This window comes from Haemaphysalis longicornis, unplaced genomic scaffold, assembly GCF_048455015.1.
Source record: "Haemaphysalis longicornis isolate Haplotype H1 unplaced genomic scaffold, Haemaphysalis longicornis Haplotype H1 scaffold_10, whole genome shotgun sequence".
Classification (NCBI taxonomy): Eukaryota; Metazoa; Arthropoda; class Arachnida; order Ixodida; family Ixodidae; genus Haemaphysalis; species Haemaphysalis longicornis.
In genome coordinates this window covers 122,686,675-122,709,918 of record NW_027526204.1, presented here as the reverse complement: position 1 = coordinate 122,709,918, position 23,244 = coordinate 122,686,675, and the positions used below count along the sequence as shown (strand labels likewise).

General features: G+C 45.4%; 2 protein-coding genes across 3 annotated transcripts; one reads left to right on the top strand and one right to left on the bottom strand.

Annotated features, from left to right (window-relative positions):
• Nucleotides 1–168: 168 nt before the first annotated feature.
• LOC144159211 (inositol monophosphatase 3) lies at nucleotides 169–9,549 on the bottom strand. The gene is made up of 5 exons (XM_077690567.1): nucleotides 9,004–9,549; nucleotides 7,564–7,723; nucleotides 5,337–5,432; nucleotides 3,250–3,414; nucleotides 169–2,833 (listed from the first exon to the last, which is right to left on the bottom strand). Exons 1-5 carry the CDS (start codon nucleotides 9,322–9,324, stop codon nucleotides 2,565–2,567), a joined length of 1,011 nt encoding a protein of 336 aa, XP_077546693.1. The 5' UTR covers nucleotides 9,325–9,549; the 3' UTR covers nucleotides 169–2,564.
• A 275-nt stretch (nucleotides 9,550–9,824) lies between these two features.
• Nucleotides 9,825–22,322, top strand: Mttfb1 (mitochondrial transcription factor B1). Of its 2 annotated transcripts, XM_077690569.1 has the most exons (6): nucleotides 9,825–10,234; nucleotides 15,510–15,592; nucleotides 16,099–16,373; nucleotides 19,443–19,596; nucleotides 21,194–21,419; nucleotides 22,227–22,322. In XM_077690569.1, exons 1-5 carry the CDS (start codon nucleotides 9,941–9,943, stop codon nucleotides 21,381–21,383), a joined length of 996 nt encoding a protein of 331 aa, XP_077546695.1. In that variant the 5' UTR covers nucleotides 9,825–9,940; the 3' UTR covers nucleotides 21,384–21,419; nucleotides 22,227–22,322. The 2 variants fall into 2 exon arrangements, with proteins under 2 accessions (XP_077546695.1, XP_077546694.1); XM_077690568.1 differs by lacking the exon at nucleotides 22,227–22,322 and having other exon boundaries at nucleotides 21,194–21,520.
• The last annotated feature ends 922 nt before the right edge of the window (nucleotides 22,323–23,244 follow it).

Sequence of the window (23,244 nt, the reverse complement as noted above, 5' to 3'; positions counted from 1 at the left end):
TGGGTTTCTTTTCTTAAGCTTTGTGGAAATGTCACAACATGTTTTCCCACCCAACACATGTGCACTCTACGCTAATACAGCATACACCAATGATAGAAGACTACAGCCCAATTTGCAGTCTGTCAGACCAGTTACAACACTTGCTGGAAAAAACGAAAACATGAGACATCAATTAGCAAAAACATTTAATGAAACACTGGCCAAAATGTAGCACATAAAGAATCTACAATTTAAGTTTGTATTTACAGTACTTTCAGAGTGAACAGTTCAAAGGGGTCACTTGCAACATGATTCGTAGGAGACGGCAGTGAGTATACACTGTTACAGCTGAAGAAAAGGACTGACAACCTCTGCACGCCCGTTCTAAAAGTTTTATACAAATGTGTATGGTGAACATAATAGAGAGTTTTAGCTGACCGTCTTTCACGGTCCGCTCCGCTCCGATAGCGAGCGGGAGCGCCATTGCACATGCGTGGCGCGCTCGGCCGCGAATGGCATTGGCTCCGGTTGCGCTGAGCGTGCCGCCGATACCGGAGCGGACCGCCGAAAACGGTCAGCTAAAACTCCCTATTGTGGAGGAGGTCACATTGATTGTTACCAAGCGCAAAGTGCTTTAGCCGAAGTTGCACTCGCCAATGTAATAGCACATTTACATCTCTAGAACAAACTGTTATTGCTACAAATTCTTCTTTTTCTAATGCTCGCTTAGTAGTAGGGAAGAAATAAGATACAAAGGTGTGCGCTAAACAAGCAAGCTCTACTGCGCCACCTGGCTTTGGAATTGCGGTAGAACTGGTAAGGTAACATTTAAGTTTTCTGTACACACTGACATTCACATAAGGAATTAATCCCGCACTAGTTGGCGTCGTATGTGTAAATGTATGTATGCTATATACGGTTCTATGCGACGTACACAGAATAAAGTGGCAGATTAAAAAGACAAATTTCTAAAGCACAGTATTCAAACCTTACTAAATGCTGGTTGGAGCAATCACTACTTCACCAATGTTCACGATGCTTGTATGGATTCATACTTTTTTTTCCTAAACCTATAAAAACTGGCATTGCCAATTAGACTGGATGAGTTGTGTTTTATGCGCTAAAGGCGCACTTGGGGCGGTATTCTCATGTTTTGTCCGTTTTGTGTTTCAAAAGTGTATGTTTTTGACAAGCCCTGACTGGCTAAAAGCAAACTACCGCATGTGACGCCATGCAAGCAAGGCGGAGCTTTCAGCGGCGGCTTCTCAGAGCAGACGATTTTTCGTCGCCTTGTTGTTGGTTCGCTGGCGGAACAATAAACACGTAAAAGATAGTTTCAAGTAGGTTCAGTTGTTTAAAATGTGTTTACAAGAACAGTTGCGCAAAAGTCAATCCAAAGCCCACCTACAACTAAAAGTACGTCATAGTAAAACGGACTCAAAACAGACGTTTTCAAAACAGACAAACACGAGAATACCGCCCCTGGGATGCGAGACGTGCCGCAAAGGAGGGTACGTATTAAATTAGGCCACCTTATGATCTTTAACGTGAGCCAAAATCTTGGAACACACAGGCGTTTGTTTTTCGCCTCCATAAGAAAAACGGCAATCACTGTTAGAACCGAACCTACAACCTTGCCCTCAGCAGCACAACACCTTAGCCACCATGGCAGGTACAAAGTTGATTTCAGTAATGCACAACACTAAAGAAAACGATTAACTCACTGACACGCTATTTGCCAAGCTCCCTTAACCATGGCCCAAAACTACTACGTATCTTTGGAACTAACATGCTTTGACACTCTTCTGCTCAGCCAACTCTATAATTATTTCACCCATCACAGAACCATCAGACTAGACTCAAATATAGAAGAAAAAAAAGGGTCTCCTGAGTTCCCCATGGCTCAACTGACAGAACACTGTAAAACGTGCAAGTGTCATGCTGTTAACCATAACACACAAACCCAATCTTTTTCCTACGAAGTGTGCGAAGCTGTGTAAATTCGTTCCAAACATGAGAAGAGTGTGGAGAATGTTGATGCTTCCATAGTTTGCAAGCGAGGTAAGGAGAGATGCAATATGAAGATGAAAAGTGCAAAGACGTTACATTCTTATCGATGCGGAAGAGGAGAAACTCCTACACGCCTTCGCAATTTTTTACCACTTGCATACGCAGTGTTAATATCTGTTTCAATCATACGCTCCTGCGATCTGAGCAGCTGAGCTTTAGTGGCAATCTCCCAAGTCTGTGGAGCAGTCCGTCCATCCAGTCACAACCTAAAACACCACCACGTGAAATCTCGCTTCCGTGGCTACATAAATCGCCTCCACCTTACTGTGACTTTTTCAAGCACAACCTAGTTTGCTGATCAAAGCAAACATGCTGGGCTGGCTTCCGGGGGAGAAAAAATGAAAAGTAGAGGTACCAGAGGTGGTCCTTGGGGACCTCCCAAATGTGTCGCGGTGTCACCGGAGATCAAGGCTGGTGACGATGTCGACACTACGCCAGGTCATAGCACCTTGTTGTCGGCCATCAGTCATCCTGCCGAATAACGTCCTCCAGACTGTGGCGAAGGTCACGCCGCCTCACAACCGGACGTCTTCCCTGGATGGCACGCGTGCTTTGCGCACAGCGGTCAGCATCTGCCCGTGCCCTCCAAGGGCAGCCAAGAGCCCTCCTAAGTGTACCTCCGAGGCCTTGGGGCTGTAGCTGATGGTCGTGCCATCCAGTGCCGTCATGTGGCCCCCCAGCGAGGCGAGCAGAGCATTCCCCGCACACACGTCCCACTTCTTGATGGCGCTGCTGTGCAGGTAGGCGTCCGCGTGGCCTTCGACAAGCTGCAGAACCTTGTAACCTGGTAGTTCGCAAGACGAAAGAGCAAAAATAAAAAAATAAAGCAAGATAAATTCGACAGACTACCACATGGGGTTGGTGAAAATGTACTTGTTCTCTAGTGTGAATTACTAATTAAAAGTGTAGCTCAGCTTGATGGAAACTGTTAGTCGATACAACTTGTTCTTTCATCAGTCCTTTCATCAAGCTTGGGCATGCACTACCCAATTGGTTATTATTGAGGAATGACCACACCACACGGGTGCAAGCTTTCACATTTGGTGAAGTCCTTACTGATTGGAATTATTGGTTCATAAGACTGCATTGACTAAAATCGATGCGGTTACTATGCGTGGACACTGTTTTTGTATTTTTAAGGGTGCAACATGGGGGTGTGGGTTATACGCTCAAAGATACGGTACTTTATCATAGACTCACCTGCACCTCCAGCGGGCACCACCTTGACGTCAGGCCCAAAGGCCTTCTTGGCCAAGGCCTCCACCTCTCCGGGGTGCGAACGCGACACCACGACCACGCGTGCCTCGGTGTTGTCGCTCCGAGTATGAGGGTGGACGCTGCTGCCATGGCCGACCCATCCCCAGGCTGCAAATTAGAGGACATGGCATCACTCGTATGGTAAATCAGGACTGTTTAAGGATCCATGAAGAGAAAATACAACTTTGTTCAATTTGAAAGAACTAGGATTCAGTATCTCACCCAGCTCCATTACAGCCACAAAAGGTGTTTTTTTAACAAAAAAAAAAAACAAGAAATATTTTAAAACTTTCAAATTTTGCGCCACAGTGACGTGTTATGAGCAAGAATGACGTTATACGGGCCAACAATAAAACAATTTTCACTGCGATAACTGCGCGTTAGCATTCAAGTGATGCGGTCAAATAGAACTAGAGGCCCCATTACAGACGTCCAGTCATGTGTCGTCGCGACAGGTCAGTTAGGCGGCCGCCAATCGCACAAACAAGGTTCCGTGACGTCATAGAAAAGTTGCGGGAAATTGGCTAGGGGGTCGCGACTGCTTCAAACATTTTCTTTAATATCTCCGTTATTTGTTCGAAGATTGTGATGATATTGGTATCATTGTTATTGGGACTAAGCAGTCTTTCTAATAACCCCAACTTGTATTTTGTCTTCATGGCTCCTTTAACGCCAGCACTTGGAAACATTTCAGAAAACGCGCTGTGTTTATAAAGAGAACTCGGTGTACCATTGGCGAAAGAAGTCATTTGAGAAAAAAACAACTGCTTCCACAAATTTGATGGCACTCATTATTCTGCATTTGGTGCAACGCTTGTGGGAACTTTGACAAGTGCTACTTGACAATACATGTAACTTTACGGCACCAATATAGACGATCCTTTTGCAAGCCCTGATATAAAGGCGGCTGTACTTGTAAATGCTTCATTGGTGACGTGTAATTGATTAACCAGACGGCGAAACAAGCCTGCGAGAAAATTTTGTTGCATCGTTAATTTTGTTATATAGAGATGCAGTTTGAGATTGAATGCTGCGAAACTGGACTGTTTGTATGTATTACGAGCAATTTTAGTCTGTAAGCCATCAACATTGTTTCCCAAAAATGCAAAGTTGCTGCCTTTAAAAAATTCCTAGCAGTTCCTGTCCACTTTGAAAAATTTCGTTCCAAGTTCTTTCTTGTTTTTTGTTCTTGCTGTAATAATAAAAAAAGCCTTCTTAAACCACAAATTATATTCAATCGGCTAAAGTGGTATATTTCGTTAAGGAAGCACACTGGTCTTGGAAACTGTTTTTTTTTTTGCCTTCAAACCAATTTTGACGGAAATTCATGGACTTGTTCAGTTTTTTCAGCTGATTTCAATTACCCAATTAGTTTTGATGTGAGATAACTAGTTTCCGAGTTAATTAAAAAATTTCCTTGATTGTTCTTGAGAACGATAGGAAAAAACTATTCAACAAAATATTACCAGCAAGACATGAATAGATACCAGAAGTTGTGTAGAAGGAAACATGGGAAGCAGTTTTTTTGTTTTGCAATCGCATACACGTTTACATCAATTCGAACTTCTAAGTTTGAACTACCACTGCTAACCAATTAAAAACAATGCTAACTGAACAACTGCTGAAACAGAAAATGCAAAATATGCTTCCCATATCGCATGGTTTAAACATTCAGCTTCACAGTGCCAAAGAAATGATCTTCCTAGCTGCCCTACATGCTGGAATGTACCTCTCGAGAATTTTGTATCACTGCCATACCACTCGCAGAGAAAAAGTGGGGAATTATGGATAAAATAATTATTTCTTTGTTGAAATCGGGCCTCTATGGCTTTTTTTAAGTAGTACCTGGTACTGTTCCACATACAGAATTTTTGGAGAAAAAACTGTGCAAATCAAGAGAAAAGTGATACCTAATAAAATGCTTTTTTGGGCAATTTTTTGGTGCCTAAGACCCAGGTGCCTTATTAAATAACAAACCAATTTCCCGGAAAAAGATTGCAATAAGACACAGCCACAAGTGGCACGCTTACTCGTCTTATTCATGAATGGCTGGTGTATGATGCCAATCACCGGAGCGCCTTGCACAGCTACACAGACCATTGTGGTGACGTAGTCCAGCAGGTTTTCTGCAAAAGTAAAAAGAAAAACTTCACCATCCCTTCGTAAAAAAAGTTGGGACAAGCGCAAAAGCTTTTCACATAAAAACTGCATCTAAACCTTTGGTAAAAGTGCGTCCAATCGATCATCAAGCCTTCAAAGACCCGAATCGCAAACTAAGAATGAACCCATGCGACGGTTTGTCACACACTAAGTAAACGCATTTACAAACGATGTAAATGTATACCGGTACATGGTTTATGAGATAAAAGTATCCTATAATGTACTTCTTCTTCATGGTCGATGACTGTATGGTATTAACTAGAAGCGTTCCTTTTTCGCAATTTTCAAGTTATCGTTTCGACACAATGGGAGCCTGGTTTCACACACATGCCGTGTGTCCAGAGATCTTACCAGAGCTTTTCCATCAACCAACTGGCCTATGGGGAAATGCATGAATTTTTCGACAGGACGCCGTCAGTCCCACTAAAAAAGCTTTCAGCTTAAAAGCAACAATGTGTGTTTAGGCTGGTAGAAACCATAACATGTGACTCTGGACAGCATGGCACAACGTTTAACTACAAGCGATGTATCACTTCCAATCTAGAAATCTTGCTATTGTAAAGACACTTGCCTCATGTTATGTCATCTATGCATGGCAAACTCTTACAGCATGGACCTTACCGCAAAGTTACTGCCTAATATGACAAAAAATAAATGTAAGAAAAAAAGAAAAACATGTCAGCTAAACAATCATTCACATCAGTACTAGTGTTTGGCAAAAACTGTTAGTTGAGCACAGTAATACTGCACCACTGTTGTTCAGTTCCATTGCAACAGTACGGAACCGACTTCACCACGACAACACAGCTTCCATGTTTCAAGATCCGTGTCTATCCGTAAAAAACCATCGGCGTCTCGTGCCTCTCTCCCTATTCTCTTTCTCAGTTTTATCAGCCGAGTGGTGCATCAAATCGGTGTTTTGATGCACTGCTCGGAACTAACTTTACAGCTCATTAAACTTGGGTGTTTGAAATGGGCATTCGAAATAGTTCCTCGCCACTGGTGCCACCCAAGTTTAATGAGCTATAAAATTAGTTCCAAGCAGTGCACCAAAAAACCGATTCTCTTACTGCACTCACCAATGTTCAGAGTATTGGAAAATGTAAAGATTAGAGTTTTGTGACCAACACTGTCTTGTCTATTGTGCAAAAATGACTAATTATCTTTAATTATCTTGGGAACTAACTGACTGACTCAAAAAATAGTGGCATATTTGAAATTAGTGTGGAAAAAGCAACAAGTATGGCAAGTTCCACAAAGTTTACTTAAAAATTAAAGGAAGCTGTTTTAAGAGCAGTTCCTGAAGGTATATGCATTAGGGCTGGCAGAATCCATTTTGACGTACTATCAACCAAGCAGGGTGGTACGAAGAGTGCGTGCTGCAACATGAGCCAGATTTTGCAAATGTTATGCGCATGTGTTGCATTGGGGGCGAATGCATGATGCAAGGTTATGTAAATACGCGCACCTTCTGCGCTTTACTTGGGTTACAGCGCTCGGGCACATTTTGCATCGGAGCCACAAGAGAAGGTCACGTGGCGAGGCAATGCTGCTCAACACAGTTGAGACACGCCAGTTTCTAAGAGCAGGACTCCTTAAGAAACATCAGGAGTGCTTTTACGGAACCCACGTAGTACTAGTACTGCAGCAAAGAGGGCTGGATTACTTGCTTGGGGATCTGAAAACCATCTTTCAGGAAGGTGGAAGCTGAAGTTGCGACTAAAGTACGTGGCAGGGAACAAGAAACGCGTTTGTCTGAAAATTCGAGCTAACAAAGCTCCAACTACAAGTGGAACTAATGACTAAACACAACAAATTCTTAAAAATTAAGCTATCAGGCACTCCGTTTAGGCTCTGTTTTTCGTCAGAATATGTAGAACCAACTAGCCCAAGTTCAAACCTTGGTAAGCCGGAAAAGCTACGGCTACAACTGGAACTAGTACATAAACACATCAAACGTTTGCACTGGTAGAAAATACGGACGAATATTGTACAAACGGAGAGAAGCCGTACGCTGATCGCGAACTCAATGAATGACTGTTCAACGAAACTCATTCAACCAGTCTAGTGGTGATGTGTAGAGTGATGTTGCCACACCTGTGTACTCCTGAGTGGCATCCAGGGGGTCAATCCACACGGTCACCGCGTCCTCTGGAACCAGCACATCATCTCCGATAAGCCCGCCCAGAGGGCGGGCTGTGGACAGTGGCTTTGCGGGTCTGTCGTGGTCGCCCTTGGCATGCTCCTCCGAGACAATCTGAAACGGTTTGTAGACTGTTATAGCTTCCAGATTATAAAATGGTCTTCCAATTCGATTTGTGCATATCACGCAGCATATGGTACAGCTGAATGAACTTCTTTACTAGGCGGCCTGTTTGTATATGCTACTAACCTCTGTCGTTGAGACTATCCTCAGGATGATGGTGAAACTCTTTTCCCGACAAAAAGGATTCTATAGATTAGTTTCATTTTGTTCATTTTTGGTTTAGGATGGCAGCTGGTTTGTTCATGACCGGCTCAAGCCCTGAATTGCAGGGCAAGGTTTTTTGGTATCTGCATTTTTTCTAAAGCTCTTCCTAAGTGAAAGTTGGCATATAGTTAAGAGTCTACAGACATTCAATCATACTACTCAGAGTTGCAGTATGCACAGCCTTCTTTGCATTAGGCTTTGTTGCATAAGCTGGCCGGCAACAAAGCCTAATGTATTTGCAAGTATAGGTCAGGCACGGCGAGTCCACAATGATCAGTAGCGCGGATGTTGGCACGAATAGTTCACCATGCTCCAAGTAAGGAAGATCAATAACCTTTCGAAATATTAACTGCCTGATAGCTTCGAGGGCAGCTAATATTTTTTGCCATAGCTGAGGACTAATTTACATGAGTAGGTAAAAGGGAATTCAGCACTTATGAAGATTAGTCAGTCAATGGGCCTGACCTCACAGTCGTGCTTTCACATTGGAAGCAATTAAGTTTTCAGACAAATTGTTGACTGCACGTGCAAGTACTCAAAGCAAGAATATTACCGCTGTTGGTATAAAACGCAAACGTCGTTTTAGGAATTCTTTAAGCTTGACCTGGCGGCATTTAAGATAAAAATCTCCGGCGACGTGCACTGTGCAAAGCTGATTACTCGAGGCGTTACCACATACTGTGGGAGTTCAACGCGCCGAAGCTACGCAGCTGTGAGTCCTGCCGTAGCCTAGGGCTCCGGATTACGTTTGACCACCTGGGGTTCTGCAACTCGCGACGAAATGTCGACATACGATTCCGTTTTTCACCCTCATCAAGCAAACGGATCGACGCTGCCGTCGGGATTTCGAACAAACCCGTCCTTGCGCTCAGCAGCACGCCTTGACCGCGGTGCGTACGGGGCGCTATCTCCTAAAGCTACTCAGGTCAAAACAATCTACCTTTATTGCTGCCTACTTTAGCTTGGAACGATAAAGATAACGAATCCGTACAACGGAAAGTTTAAAGCGCAGACGATCGAAGGGGGCATTTGGGGCAGAATCAACCAAGCCACGGCACACCACTCACCGCAACTCCCGGGAAGAAAGCGGTCAGCCCACTGTACATGACTCGGTGCGAGCTAAGGTCGCCCGCAGTGAGGGGATCGTCGGCGCCTTCGCGAGTCTTTCCTTTGCTCTTCTGCGCCAGCCGGTTGCTGAGACGTACGCGCCGAACTTCGTCTCCGCCGGCCTCGGCGGCAGCCACGCCGGCATCCAGAAGCCTTCTCAAACTCACCAGCGCCGGCCGAGACGTGCGCAGCCGCGCCACGTAGAGCAACACCATAAGCGAAACTGCTGCGGCTAGAAGCACCAGCATCCGACCGCTGCCACGAACTGCTAACCAGGCCATGAAGACGACGCACTCGCTTTGACCACTACTACGTGGGCCTCGCGCGACGCGACAACAGAGTGGTTGCGGCGCCAGGTGCTAGTGACGACGCTTCGCGCCTCATCCAAGGTTCCGAGACGACGCTGAAACCACGTGTGTGCTATAAACACCGGGCACTGACCACACCTGCTCCTCCGTACGCAGTGGTTTTGCTTTCGTTGTCGACCAGCTGACTGGTGATGTCTTAGCGTCTTAGCTACGACCTGGCTACGCCTTGTGTGGCAAACTTGGATACCAAATTTCTTGTTATATTAGATTCGTAACTTACAATTTTCAAGGCAACATATAAAAAAATAACATATCTTAAAAAGTGACAAAAACTTTGATCTAGTTTCAGCATTTTCAGCAGGGCCTTTCTTTAGGGCTTGGAGATGACTGCACGAACGCAATCCAATCCACTTTAGTGTCAACCATGGCCGCCCTCATCAATCTTGTGAGCGTGTTGTAACTCTGGAAAACCAGTATTTCTTTCTCTATGGGAAAACTGCGAAACTTTTGCAGAACAGTTTGACGCAGCGGATGTTGTGAAGAAGCGTGGTTCACAAGGTTTTATTACAACGTTTTCCCACCCGGAGCGATGTCCGCGGCACAGAGTATTCGCGTGGTGCAGTCCTGTCGTCTGCCACCGATGCCGTCGGTGCGCGACTTGCTTCACATGTACGGCATCCGCGCGATGCGAAAGTTGTCGCAAAACTTTCTTCTCGACCCAAGGCTGGCCAAGCGACTGGTGCGCGCGTGCGGCAACATTCGTGACAGACACGTGATAGAGGTGGGACCCGGACCCGGTTCCTTGACGAGACCCCTGCTCGAACTCGGAGCTCGGCGTGTCGTGGCCATTGAGAAGGACGAGCGATTCGCCCCCACGCTGCAGGTAAAAATTCGAGTTAGCTGCACAACGGACGAGCTTACTACGAAGAATCGTTCGCTACGCCGGGAATGTGCGACAACGTGTGCGGTAACGAGTTCACTTGAGCGCCTGCGCTTTGCGTATTTGCATATCGGATGTATATAACTCGGGTTGCACATCTTTCCAGCGTGCCTGTCCGCCTTAAATTTGTAATTATTGACATTTTTACCTGGGTAGTCACAGTTTCGCTAGTTTAGCTCTAGTAATGGTAATATCTCTGTATAATGGCCCATTGGCCACTTTTTTGTCTCTATGTAGAGAGAAAAAAAAGTGACTGGTGGAGAACTTCACTGACATGTTGAAATCAAGGGTTGGACGGAAGCCAGTCTGGTCGAGGAAACGCATGACAATAAAAACTGGCACCGACCAACGTGTTTTCTGGATTTTATAAACATTCTTGGTCGGTGCCAGTTTTTATTGTTCACTGACATGTCTTTAATTCTTAATTCTGCTCCCAAGCGTCGCCTCCAGTCGAAGCGACTGGATATCTGTGACTGACGGCTAACCTAAATCAATGCCGTAGCGACGGCTGCCATACATTGAACAGCCCTTGCGGACAAAATATAAGCTTGTTTTATTCGAAAGATTCCGTGCTTTATAGTGCCCCCAGCGCTTGTCCGACAGCAAACGATGTTGTATTCACTGAGACATTTATCAATTTAGGTTAAAATTGTGATTCTCCCGCCAAACCGTGTACTTTTGTGACGTCTGCCATGAAGTCACAAGGGTGGGTGTTCAAAGGGTCTTCCAGTGTGTCAGCTAGCTCCGACGATTCAAAGAATTCTCTCTGCTGAGAAACGAAAACGGTCGACCACGAAGCATTTAGCCACTCGACACCACTAAAGCTGCCGTCCGAAGACGCGCAGAAAAACCGCAATTTATGGCCACGACTGCACCGAGAAACCCCTCCCCCCCACCCAAGAATGAACGCGCCCCTGATATGGGTGTGTTATGTTAGAGAACATGAGGTGAGACCAGACGCAACGCGAGTGTTTAAGGTTTTCACTCTCTCACGTGTACGCACGCGCCTTCACTTAGAGAGTCGCCCCACGCCTGCGCACCGCATTGGACGTTTTCTCCCCGTGCTCCTCTGTCCTGATCCACTGTAACCTCAGTTTTCACAATAATTAAACGTTTTAAACTCTCAAAACCTAGTTTCTCCTATTCGATCTTCATTCGAGCCACGACCTAGCTGACAAGTGCACTATTAGGCTTTGCAGTTTTGCTTATACCGCCAGTCCCCCCAGACGGCGCTACCGTACTGAGTCGTGGACCGTTGTGTGCCGTTGGCTTTGTTTTTGACCGTATTTGCACCTGGCTCGTTTTTGTTACAGAAGAAAGGAATCGTTTCGTGAGACATGGGGTATGCTCGACAAACAGGGTCACGTAAGACAACGTCGCTTGCTCCAATTGGCCAGTTTCGTATACGACAACTCCAAAGCGGCAGACTGCTGTGCAGCGAAATGAAGCATAGTGCGCCCAGTACCACCAGCAGTGCGGATCGATACTTCTATGTTTACGTGTATTTTCTTAGCTTTCATTGTTTACCCCACCATTCTTACTGCTGTAAAATGAATATGCATAACATTTAAGCAAAAATAGCGCGTTCAGCAAGCTCATAACGCTCATAATTTGCGTTTGCTTTTGGCGGCCCCAGCCAATCGCATAGCTGGGCATATGACATCATAGGTTCTGTTGCGAGAAGTGGGCTAGTGCGTCGCATGGCCATTCCCTTTTTCCTAATTATATAACTTATTTGAGTGAATTGTAAGTTAAATGTTGAGGCAGTATGATTCTAACGAGGCGATCTTTCGAATGAACCAAACTTGTGTTTTGTCTGCATGGTCCCTTTAGGACAGGTGAGGAGCATGAGGGAGTAGCACTTATGACATCACATGCAAAATTGTATGGTTTGTTATATTATTACTTGGTGGCAGGACACAGATGAGACAAGCAATGGTTGGTGGTGAAGCATCGTATTTACATGATGTTGCCACAGAGGGATGTGGTCTTTTTACAAGCGGCCATGACAGATCGATTAATGAGGCCTTGCTATCGTCTGTTTCGTCGTCACCGGTGACCACTTGCACTTCCCGTAAAAATATCCCCAACCATAAAGATGTTTCATTTTTGCATCAAAAGACGTCAATCGATCAACTGAAGTTATTCTGCACGTTCTTTTCGGAGGTCTAGTATGTCTATACTTGTCATGACATGCATCTACCCTACTTTGTTCAGTTGGGAGATCAAATTGAACTAGACTAGACATTTCGTGCGTGTTTGTGTGGTGAACGGCTGGAGGTAGGAAAAGCTACTAAACGATGGATCGCATTAATCTCATCAATCAGCTAACGAAAAAAATCTTTGGGGCGTAATAAACTACTTAGCGTGGCATTTATTGATTATGAAAAAGTGTTTTGCTTAGTGCACACTGCTAAAGTACTGGAGGCATTGAGAGGTAAGGGGCTACAGGAGACTTTACATGGGGCTCTTAAATGATGTATACAAGTGACGTGTAGGCACAATGATCCTTCGCCAGAAGAGTTTACCCTTTCCTATCAGGAATACAGTGGACTCTCGATAAGCGGAACTTCAAGGGTCCGAAAAAATTAGTCCCACTTAACAGGAGTTCCATTTACTGAGAGAGATGTGCAAAAGGGCAAATTTGTGTGCGTACACTCTTAAGGGTACTTCATGGAACTCTAAGCTCTGGAAGGTGAATGTAGCCGATAGTTTTTCAGAAAGCAAAAAAACTACGAAAGGTTTAGGCACGACATTCACAAAGTTTATTTGGCAACAATTAGTCACTGTGCCCTAAAAAAGTGGATGAAAGTTCACCAAAGAGCTGCTTTTGAAGTCAAAAATGATATCCTTTGTTTTCTAACGCAAGCGCATGGTGTGCATGCCTCAGGCCTCAACTTCGCAAGTGCTTACGAGCCACCAAATTTACAGGCTGAAAACGCGGTAATGAAGCACGAATAGCACCACGATGGCACGAACGAGGCAGCAGGAGCTCAGCCCTGTGACCCCGGCAACTTGAATTGAGACCGAACGATTAGAACAAGAACTGTGATGCTGCATTTTTCGCGCTAACACAGCTGACTACTAACGAGACGAGGGTTACGAGGTCAATGAGGCTAAAAAAAGAAAACTGAAATAAACAGCCGGAACCGGAAAAAGTTGATGCTATTGGCCATTAGTTTGATAAGAAGTTCCATTTTCGGTGCCGTTTACACAGTAAGGTAGAAATTTTTGTTCCGATTACTGAACATTTTTTTTTTTTACTTTAGCTGAATACAAAACCAACCAACTTAGAGGCTACAGTTCCATTTGAGCGGCAATTCTGTTTAAGCGATTTCCGTTTATCGAGACTCTACTGTAGTATGAGCAAAAGGGAAATTACCTCTCCAAAATTGTTTACAGCCTGTCACAGGAAGCATTAGGAAGCTTGACTGGGAGAAATGAGGGATACGAGTAAACATGGGATATTTGAGCCAGTTCAACTTCGCATACAAATATTGTTGTGTTTGTTAAATTCGGAGAACTCCGAAGAATGCTTCAGGAACTGCACTCAAAAAGTGCTATAGCAGTATTGGCGATGAGTATGAGGAAATCAAAATTAGCGTTAAAGGAGCACTGACACCAATTTTCGGCGTTAATATTATTGCACAGTTCGCTTCCTTCACTCAACAGAATACCCTGGCTGAAATATGAGCGGCCTGCAACGCGAAGAACATAGTTCAATTGGATCTCATTTATCGCGCCGACGGAGCAGCGCACGGAGCGCCACTCAGCAAATGGACGTCAGCGTGACATCACCCCATGAAGCTAAAAGAAGGGACGCGACAGTGCTCGTCAAAAACTCGTGACGTCACTTCACGCGCGCGGCTCCACGAGCGGCGAGCGGGCACACCACCCTCTCAAGCGGGCGCCGGTGTAGTCCGCACAAAGCGGTGAGGTCAGGCCGGGATTCTGTCTTATGCGCCGTTCGGGATGAAAGCGCGGGAATTTGAAACAAACGATTTTCAGGCCGTTCAGTGTAATTAACTATTGCGCGCTGAAGTATTTGAAGTGCTGTTTCAGGTTCGCCACACTTAAGCATCGATATAAGCAATAAAAGTGTAACATAAAATTTTCGTGTCAGTGCTCCTTTAAGTTAAACAGACATGCGGAAATATCCCATTTTTAGTCAATGCTTGAAGAGATGGATGCATATATTTTGGACAAGTTGTCAGTATCAGCTGGGATACATTCAGCAAGAGCCTTCAAGTAATAGAGAACAGTCAGCTACCTCTATCATTGAAAAGGATGGAATACAACGAATGTGTACTGCCGGTGATAGAATATGAGGCAGAAACTTAAAGACCTACCAAACACCTTGCAAGAAAACTTACGTGGGTCATTTTTAATAACAATTAAAAATGAGCCCCATGGATTGAGGTAAAGTCTTGGGTGGAAGACAGCATAGCCCAAATTAAGAGAAAGAAATGGACTTTGGATGGACCTGTAATGCCTGTTACTGAAGACCGGTGGATTAGGGTCCACGAGGGTAACAGAATGGGTATTGAGAAATGGAACTAGATGTAGGGGAGATGGATAAATCAGTGGTGGAGGAGATAAGGAAATTCACTGACAAGAAATGGATTCGAACCGTGCAGTATAGGAGCGGTTGGAAGTCTATGAAAGAGGCCTTTGTCCTGCAGTGGATGATGATGATGTGCGAGGAGAAGAACAGGAATTGAGATACTGGCAAGAAAAAAAAAACTTCCTAATCATGTTGTAGAGGTTGTGAATGTTCTGTTGAATGTCTGAAATGCCTCGCTTCCGCTTCACGTTGTTGACGGACTTTGTAAACTCGCCTCTTGAGACACTGCGTTTTGCAATCCGCCCTAACAAGTTCGAATGGATTTGATTTGCCTCCTATGTATACCACTGCTTGTTCTTGCTGCCATGTAATGGGAGAGTCTATGATGATGGTGAATTTCACTGCTTCTTCATTCCCTCCCTTCACCTGCAATGTACTGCAGAACTTCAACTCGTGCTGTATGGAACACCTTTGAAGGAGACGCTGGCTTATTTGCTCAAGCTCCCGCTGTAGAATGGCATGTGCTGTAGAACACTTAGTGAAGGAGCCGTTTTTCAGTTATGAACGCCAGATTCCAGCTTTTCTTAGGCCATTTAAGGCTTTCGCTTCAATACACTAGTCATTGGGATGAAATGAAATGTTCACTGCTTGCAGCTGCTGACTGAAGCCTCGGCAGGCCGACTTCAAGTTGTGTTGGGCGACATCTTTCACCAGCAGTTGGAGGACCTCATACCAGAGTAAGTACTGGGCCTTCTTGCATTATTAACACCCTGTAGGCTGACTCATAACGATGTAGTGTGTTGTTGGGCTAGTTGGTGTCGCATTTCAAGAGTCGAAAAACTGCGTTTCAAAGACAAGACAATAAGGATTGCGCCCATCCTGTCCCATCTTTATTGTCTAGTCTTTCACTCACAGTTTTTCTACTCTTAGAAAAAGCATAACGATATCCTTCGGAGTCCCTTTTCTTTTTTTTTACTGTAAATTCTGTCTGGCTCCAAATAAAAGTATGAGATGGTGCTGGCTCGCTGCATTCCCCATGTAGCGTGATCGCAATGTTGCTGGTCATGTGAGACAGCTTGGTTGGTGCTTCTTTTGAACCTTCTGTTCTGTGCTCCTACATTTCTTCCTAAGAGTCCTCCGACCAGGCATGCTGCCATCAATCTTTCATCTTTGCCTAGAAAGCTACACCAATACGGTCAAGAGTCGATGCGTGAAAGAGCGGCGCTGTCTCTCCCTCTGACAGGGAGCTGTCGGTGCCCTGGGAGGCGGACGGGCTGCCCAACGCCCACCTGGTGGGCAACCTGCCATTCAGCGTGGCCAGCCCACTGTTGGTGCGGTGGCTGCGGCAGATCTCGCGGCGGGAGGGCCCCTTCCGGAGGGGGAGGGTGCCCCTCGCCCTCACCTTCCAGCTGGAGGTGGCCCAGCGCATCAACGCCCCCATCCTCGACCCCCAGCGCTGCCGGCTGTCCGTCCTCTGCCAGGCGTACTGCACGGCCCAGCACAAGCTCACGCTCAACGGTGCGGGAGGATTGGCTTCAGTTTTTTAAGCGCAGAGCACTTTATGGGCTTGACTTGTCGTAGCTCGCCCGCTGGACCGAAGCAGAGCCGCACTGCGTTCCGTCGTAGCAGAGTCCCGTCGCAGTGGCGTCCCACAGAGGCTTCTAAATCCAAGTGGTTTATATAGGTAGTCATAAGCGTTCGAAACTCATGAACCGCTGGCGCTTGTTATACAACTCCCCGTTTTTTTAGCGCAAAGAAAACTGTAGTCAAAGAAAAGTTAGAGGCAAAATATACGTAAATAACCAGCAGCACCCGCGTTTGTTTAGTTAGGAACGCTCGTTGGGTTGGTTTTTACAATGGTAAGCGAAAAGAAAGTGGCAGTGCAACGCCGGCACGTGCGGGAGGAAAAGCAAGCACAAAAAGAACAGAACTCCCGCTGGCACAGTTTCAGGCAGGGGATACTTGAGCACTCCAAAGGGGGGAAATTTAGATCGCATTAGACAAACCTCCGTTCCATTCATTAAGAGAGGAGTGAGGCAGGGCGGCGAAGAGCGTGATGGGTGATAGCAGTGAGTGGATAACGGCGCTGCAGCCCATTATGGCGAATCACTGCTCTGCACTTCTGACAGCTTTCACATTGAGTGGAACGGCTTTAACCTTACAGCTTTACAGAACGACTTTCTTTTTCTTACAGCGGTAGCTGTTAGCGGCACAATCCCTTCACTCGCTTTGATCGCTTCATCGAAAACCAACTTCTCCCCGAGGCCCGTTCCTAAATACGCATGGGGAGAATCAGCTGCTCTGAAATCTACCCGCATGGCATATACTGAGACAAAAAAATGGCCAAGTAACTAGCTTTTCTTGAGGCTCATACCCACGTGACGTTCCGTTTCCAAGTCACTGCAGGTTGGGCACTTCTGGTGTGATGCAGAAATTAAATGTGGTGATAGGCTCTTCTTCACACCTGCACAGACCTAAAAGATTATAAACCATTTTTATTTACGGAAGGAATGCACAGAACTAATTGAGGGGAACATCTCTCCAATAAAAAAAAATTGCGGATATAAAATAAAAACGCGCACGTGCTGGGGGTCGAACCTTGTACGTAACCACTAAAAGCCATGACACCACCACCCGCTAGGCACAGAGGCCGAAGAGCAAGCTCGTTCAGTTTGAAAATCTAACCACCAGATGGTGCCAGGTGTAACAGGAAGTGCCCCGTCTGCACTCACTTGGAAACGGAATGTCACCATGACCACGGAGGGAATGGGCTAAAAAAAATTAAAGCCGTTGCACTTAATGTGAAAGCTGTTGGAAGTGCAGAGCAGTGATTCGCCATAATGGGCTGTAGCGCCGTTATCCGCTCACTGCTACCACCCAACGCATTTCAAATTTCCCGCCTTCACAGTGCTCACGCGCCCCCTGCCTGAAACTGCGCCAGCGGGAGTTCTGTTCCTTTTGTGCTTGCTTTTCCTCCCGCACGTACCGGCGTTTCACTGCCACTTTTTTCCGCTTAGTAAAACCCAACCCAACAAGCATTCCTAACTAAATGAACGCGGGTGCTGCCGGTTAATTACGTATAATTTGCCTCAAATGTACCTGCAGTTTTCTTTGTGCTAAACAGCGGAGAGATGTATGACAAGTGCCAGCGGTTCACGAGTTTCGAACGCTTATGACTATATACACCGCTTGGCTTTCGAAGCCTCTGCGGGACGCCGCGACGACAGAACGCTGCGTGGCTCTACTTGGGTCCAGCAAGCGAGCTACAACGACAAGGTGAGCTCCTAAAGTGCTCTGCACCTAATAATGGATAGGAGTGCAGATTGCGGGTAGCAGTATCATTAGTGCAGTCTCTGTCAACCCTGACACTGATCTCTGAAGCACCGTTAGTGTTGTCCCTCCGGCTTTAGTTGTTTTGTGTCGAGGTATCCAGAGTTTGCATTTTTGATCATTTCACAAAAATAGAGGCTGTCTCACCTCTTGAAAATTAAGCTGTTTTGCCGACTAGGAAGGGTGTGGCAGTGAGCTATGAAGCGCGTATGCAGGAAGTTTTGGTTTGTGGCTTGGGAGGACTGCGTAGCTTTGCCCGTGGGCTTGCAGACTGGACAATGAAGGGAATCAAGCCTTGGCTGGAACGGCCAGTCTCCTGTTCAGACAGCAGCTAGTTCCACTGACTGAGAAAAAAGCGGCATAGAGGGGAGGCTGGAAAGCTGTGTTTTAATGTGTATTGGTGCTGTACAAAGGGGGTGGAAAGGTGCACAAACACATGCTAAAAGCCCTGATTGCGTACTATTGAGTAATTCTGTTCATTTAGAAAAAATATTGGTGTTGCTTGAGCCTACTTACAGAGTACAACGTCCACTCTTCATATTCCAAACTGAGCCATGTCGTTCTATTGATTTTATGAAAGTGAATTGACGCGTTCAGGTTTATAGTTTTATTTTGCAGTTTTATTCTGGCCCGACCGTCCCTCCAGATTGTATTTGTTCAGTTTCTTCCGTGTTCTTTCTTGTTTGTAGTTTTCTTTTCTCATTTGGGGCTGTGATGCTTGGCTAGTTGTCCTCAACTGCACCGTGGTTTTGTACTGAGGTTCTAGCAGTAATGAAACCCCTTTCCTCAGGGCACGGGAATTGGGTCTGGGAGAAAGTTTTTAGGAAGGAAGGAAGGAAAAGGTGCTAGTACATACAGGACTACAGGATAAGAATAGATGGGACAAACGCATATGTCCCGTATATTTCTATCTTGTATGTAATCTTGTATCAATGTCTTCCATCATACATTGCAAACATGTAATGTAGTGTAATGTTCAGTGTAATGTAGCCAACTAGCACAACTTTTCCCCCTTACTACTAGATGTCTCAGTGGCAATCAAAACCAGTATGTGCTTGAGACAATTGGTCCACTCCCTCCGAGACCCATATGTCATTCAAATGCAGAACTTATCGTGGTAGCGATAGGTTGACACACAGATTACCATTTTTGATGCTGGGGAAGTCTGCTCGAGCCCGTCAGCTTCACAAAATTCTTACGGCGGGAGACTTTTGAAGAGTTGTGCGCTAAGCCTAACGCCTTGTGCCGTGCCCACAGGAAGCAGCTTCGTCCCGCCGGCAGAGGTGGACGTCGGGTTGGTACGGCTTGTGCCCCGTAAGGAGCCAATGATCCAGCAGCCATTCGACTTGGTAGAGAAGGTGGTCAACTGCCTCTTCAACGGCCGCCAGAAGGTCCTCACTAATGGGGTCAGGTGAGTCGAAACTGATCGCACCTTTCGCTTCTCGCACGCTCACAACGTGATAGACAAGGCTGGTGCCTTGTCTATCACACTGCTGGCTCACCTTTCAGGTTGCATGGTTTTGCTGGTGTTTTCAAATGCCCTTGCTTGCACACCTTAAAAAGCACTGTACTGTGAGATGCGGTTAATTGGAAACTTCTCATTTGGATCCGTGTGCTCGGGACACTATAAAACATGAAATCTTTCGAATAAAGCAACCTTTTATTTTTTTCTGCATGGCCCCTTTGAAGTTTGCTTCCTGAAGGTGGCAATTGTAGCCTCAAACTCACTGATAGCATGTGCAGGCAAGGTGAAGGCTTCAACTTGTCGGCGCGGTGCAAATATAGGAAATCTTTAGCAGTTGAAAGAAAGAAAGGGGCAGAGAAGAAGCAACATTATGGACGTGTTTCACGTGGCCTCCCAATTTCCACTTTCTCAGTGTGACTTCGTATTAGCGGCTTGCCGTTTTGTGGAACATGTTTGCTCCCCATTTCGCGGGTACAAATCTTGAAACTATTTCTTTTAATTTCTAAGTAAACCCTGTGAAAGTTGCCAGTCTTGCTGGTTTTTCCACAGTGATTTCAAATATGCCATTATTTTTTTGAGTCAGTCAACTAGTTCCCAAGATAATTAAGAGATAACTAGTCATTTTTGGTCAAACAATAGACAAAGCAGTGTTGGTCATAAAACTATGACCTTTGGTGTTTCAAATGGGCATTCGAAATGGTTACTTTCCCCTGGTGTCACCAAAGTTTAATGAGCTGTAAAATTATTTCCAAGCAGTGCATCAAAAAACCGCTTCTCTTATTGCATTCACCAGGGTTCATAGTTTTGTAAAATATAATAAAGATTACAGTTTTATGACTAACACTGCTGTCTGTATTCTTCCTCGAAAAATGGCCAATTACCTCTGATTATCTTGGGAACTAATTGACTGACTCAAAAAATAATGGCATTTTTGAAATCAGTGTGGAAAAAGCAACAAGTATGGCAAGTTTCACAGAGTTTACTTAAAAATTAAAGGAAGCTGTTTTAAAGGAGCCATGAAGAGAAAATACAACTTCATTTTGAAAGAACTAGGATTCAGTATCTCACTCAGCTCAATTACAGCCACAAAAGATGCTTTTTTAACGAAAAAAAGCAAGAAGTATTTAAAAACTTTCAAATTTTGCGCCACAGTGACGTGTTATGAGCAAGAATGACGTCATACGGGCCAACAATAAAACATAATTTTCAGTGCGTTAACTGCACGTGAGCATTCAAGTGATGCGGTCAAATGGAACTAGAGGCCCCATCACAGACGTCCAGTCATGTGTCGTCGCGACAGGTCAGTTAAGCGGCCACCAATCGCACAAACAAGGTTCCGTGACGTCATAGAAAAGTTGCGGGAAATTGACTAGGGGGTCGCGACTGCTGCACACGTTTTCTTTAATATCTCCGTTATTTGTTCGAAGATTGCGATGATATTAATATCATTGTTATCGGGACTAAGCAGTCTTTCTAATAAACCCAACTTGTATTTTGTCTTCATGGCTCCTTTAACCCGGTGGTTGGATGTTGGTGGTCGCAGGAACCTGTTTCCCCGTGACCGCCAGGACATGGTGCACCGGCTAATCGGGCTGGCGCAAGTGGACCCACTGACGAGGATCATCCAGCTGAGCGTGCAGGAGATGAGTCGCATCTGCCAGGTCTACGAAGAGCTCTGCGCTCAAGAGCCCCAGCTGCGACAGTACAACTTCAGGCTGGGGGGAGGAGGCTAGCCTGGACAGCCTTCCTGCTCGGTTGGCAGGCTGTTGGTAGAAACGCTGGTTTTGTGTGGCTTGTGACCCATCCTTGCTGACTGCACGAGGTAGTTTAAAGCTTGCACGTTTGAGCCAAAAATGGCACGCCAGTGTTGAGAGACGGACTTGTGTGCGCGCGATCCGTAGTGTACTATAAATGTCCCAGAACCGTGTTTAAGTAAAAACTAAGTTGAACTGACTTTGTCTGATTGTTTTTGCAGCTTACACTGTCAGCAGCAGGGTCGCTGCACTTGTGATGTATGCTGTATGTAATCTGTGGTGAAATGCTGTGTGGCCTCATTGGTAAATCAAGTTTTCGTGACCGTGGAAAAATCGGTTGTTTTTGGGTAGTCCAAGAAATTTTTTGTTCCTGCCACAGAAAATGACCGATGCTAAAGTGTAAGGTATGAAATGATAGAGGAAGGATAGGGCTTTCCAACAGTATTAATTTCAAACACCAGATTTACTACGAATATTATTAAAAATGTATCAAAACAAAAAAGTTACAAAAAGAAAAGTTGATGAAATGATCAATGCTACTTCGCTCAGGGAAAACATAAAAAATTCGAAATATACACCTTGAATACAAGGCCCTTATAGAATAATGCTGCCAATATGACCTCTGTAAGTACAAAACTTATTTACATACATACAAAAATATAAGCACTAGTGCCTGTCATGCCACCGCGCCAAGCGGTCCCGCCCGATTGAAGTTGACACCCTGCAGATAAGAGCTGTAAACTTTACAACAGGCCGGATATGTTCACATCAATGCGTGGCAGCGATAGAATGACCTGAAGAGAAAGTGAAACTTGCTCGCAGATACCTGCTGACGTTCCAGGGCGGTTTGATGCACTTTCACCTCCGTACTCGAAGTCCTCTGACGAAGTCGAAGTCATCCAACGTGTCTGTGCGGCTACCATCATCCAGACATTGCAGCTCAGATTCTTCGGAATCCGTCAAAATTCGCCATTTCCGTGGAGCACCGGCAAGCAGCATCGATGCCTTAACCGACTGCGCAACAACGTGTGCCCGACTACAAAAGACCTTTAAAAACCCCCCTGTAGTGGAGAAAAAAACTCGAAAGCGAAACTGATGAAATACTTCTGTTTTTACCCTTCAGATGGTGTTAGCTGTCCAGAAGCACTAGGAGAGCGCCAAAATTTGAATTTGTATTCATCGGTTACATACTATCGATGGGAATAGGTGTGGTCACGCAAGTGTTAAATCAATTTCAGTTACTTGCGAGTTGGGCAGATGCCGAAATTTGTGAAACCCCCAGGCGGTCGTCTCAAATTTTTTTTTATCCACTGCTGTGGGGCTTGATGGAAACTAGTTTTAGTTGATCAAATTCTAGTGTAGCACTCACTTAGTTCTGGGAATGTGCACAGCGCCCTCATTTGTTACGCGGAAGCATTAAGCAGTCTTAATGCAGAAGCATTACGAGAAGTGTTGTCGGCAGAGCCTGGCATCTGTAGCAGGCTCAATTTCTACTGACTGGTGCATTCCATGGCACGTCTCCGCTTCCCTCGCCTAGCAGCACACCAGTCACTAGTGAGACAGCACACCCTGCGTCGTTTAATGGCATGTTAAAGCTTTCGCATTCATAACTCAGAAGTGCTTCGGTTTTCTGGGAGTTTTTTTGCACGTCTTTTTCCTAGGACTATCTTTTGTCGCTTATGCTATATTCTGTGCGGACGAGTTTGGAGGCAGTTACTTATGTTGATAAACTACTCTGCAGTTCTCACAGCAGCTCTCTCACTGTAGCCAAAGGTAGTTGAGGAGAGACTCCGAGAACAGAGAGAGCTGTGCTTCCTAAATGGCAGTAGAAGGCAAGCAT

Excerpts from the sequence above, each read along its gene's own strand:
- LOC144159211 (XM_077690567.1), bottom strand. The coding sequence starts at position 9,324 with ATGGCCTGGTTAGCAGTTCGTGGCAGCGGTCGGATGCTGGTGCTTCTA. Across the intron at positions 5,433-7,563 it reads TGCCACTCAGGAGTACACAG|AAAACCTGCTGGACTACGTC; the intron begins GTGTGGCAACAT and ends TTACTTTTGCAG. Across the intron at positions 2,834-3,249 it reads GGTGCCCGCTGGAGGTGCAG|GTTACAAGGTTCTGCAGCTT; the intron begins GTGAGTCTATGA and ends GCGAACTACCAG.
- Mttfb1 (XM_077690569.1), top strand. The coding sequence starts at position 9,941 with ATGTCCGCGGCACAGAGTATTCGCGTGGTGCAGTCCTGTCGTCTGCCA. Across the intron at positions 10,235-15,509 it reads GATTCGCCCCCACGCTGCAG|CTGCTGACTGAAGCCTCGGC; the intron begins GTAAAAATTCGA and ends CACTGCTTGCAG. Across the intron at positions 15,593-16,098 it reads TTGGAGGACCTCATACCAGA|GGAGCTGTCGGTGCCCTGGG; the intron begins GTAAGTACTGGG and ends TCCCTCTGACAG.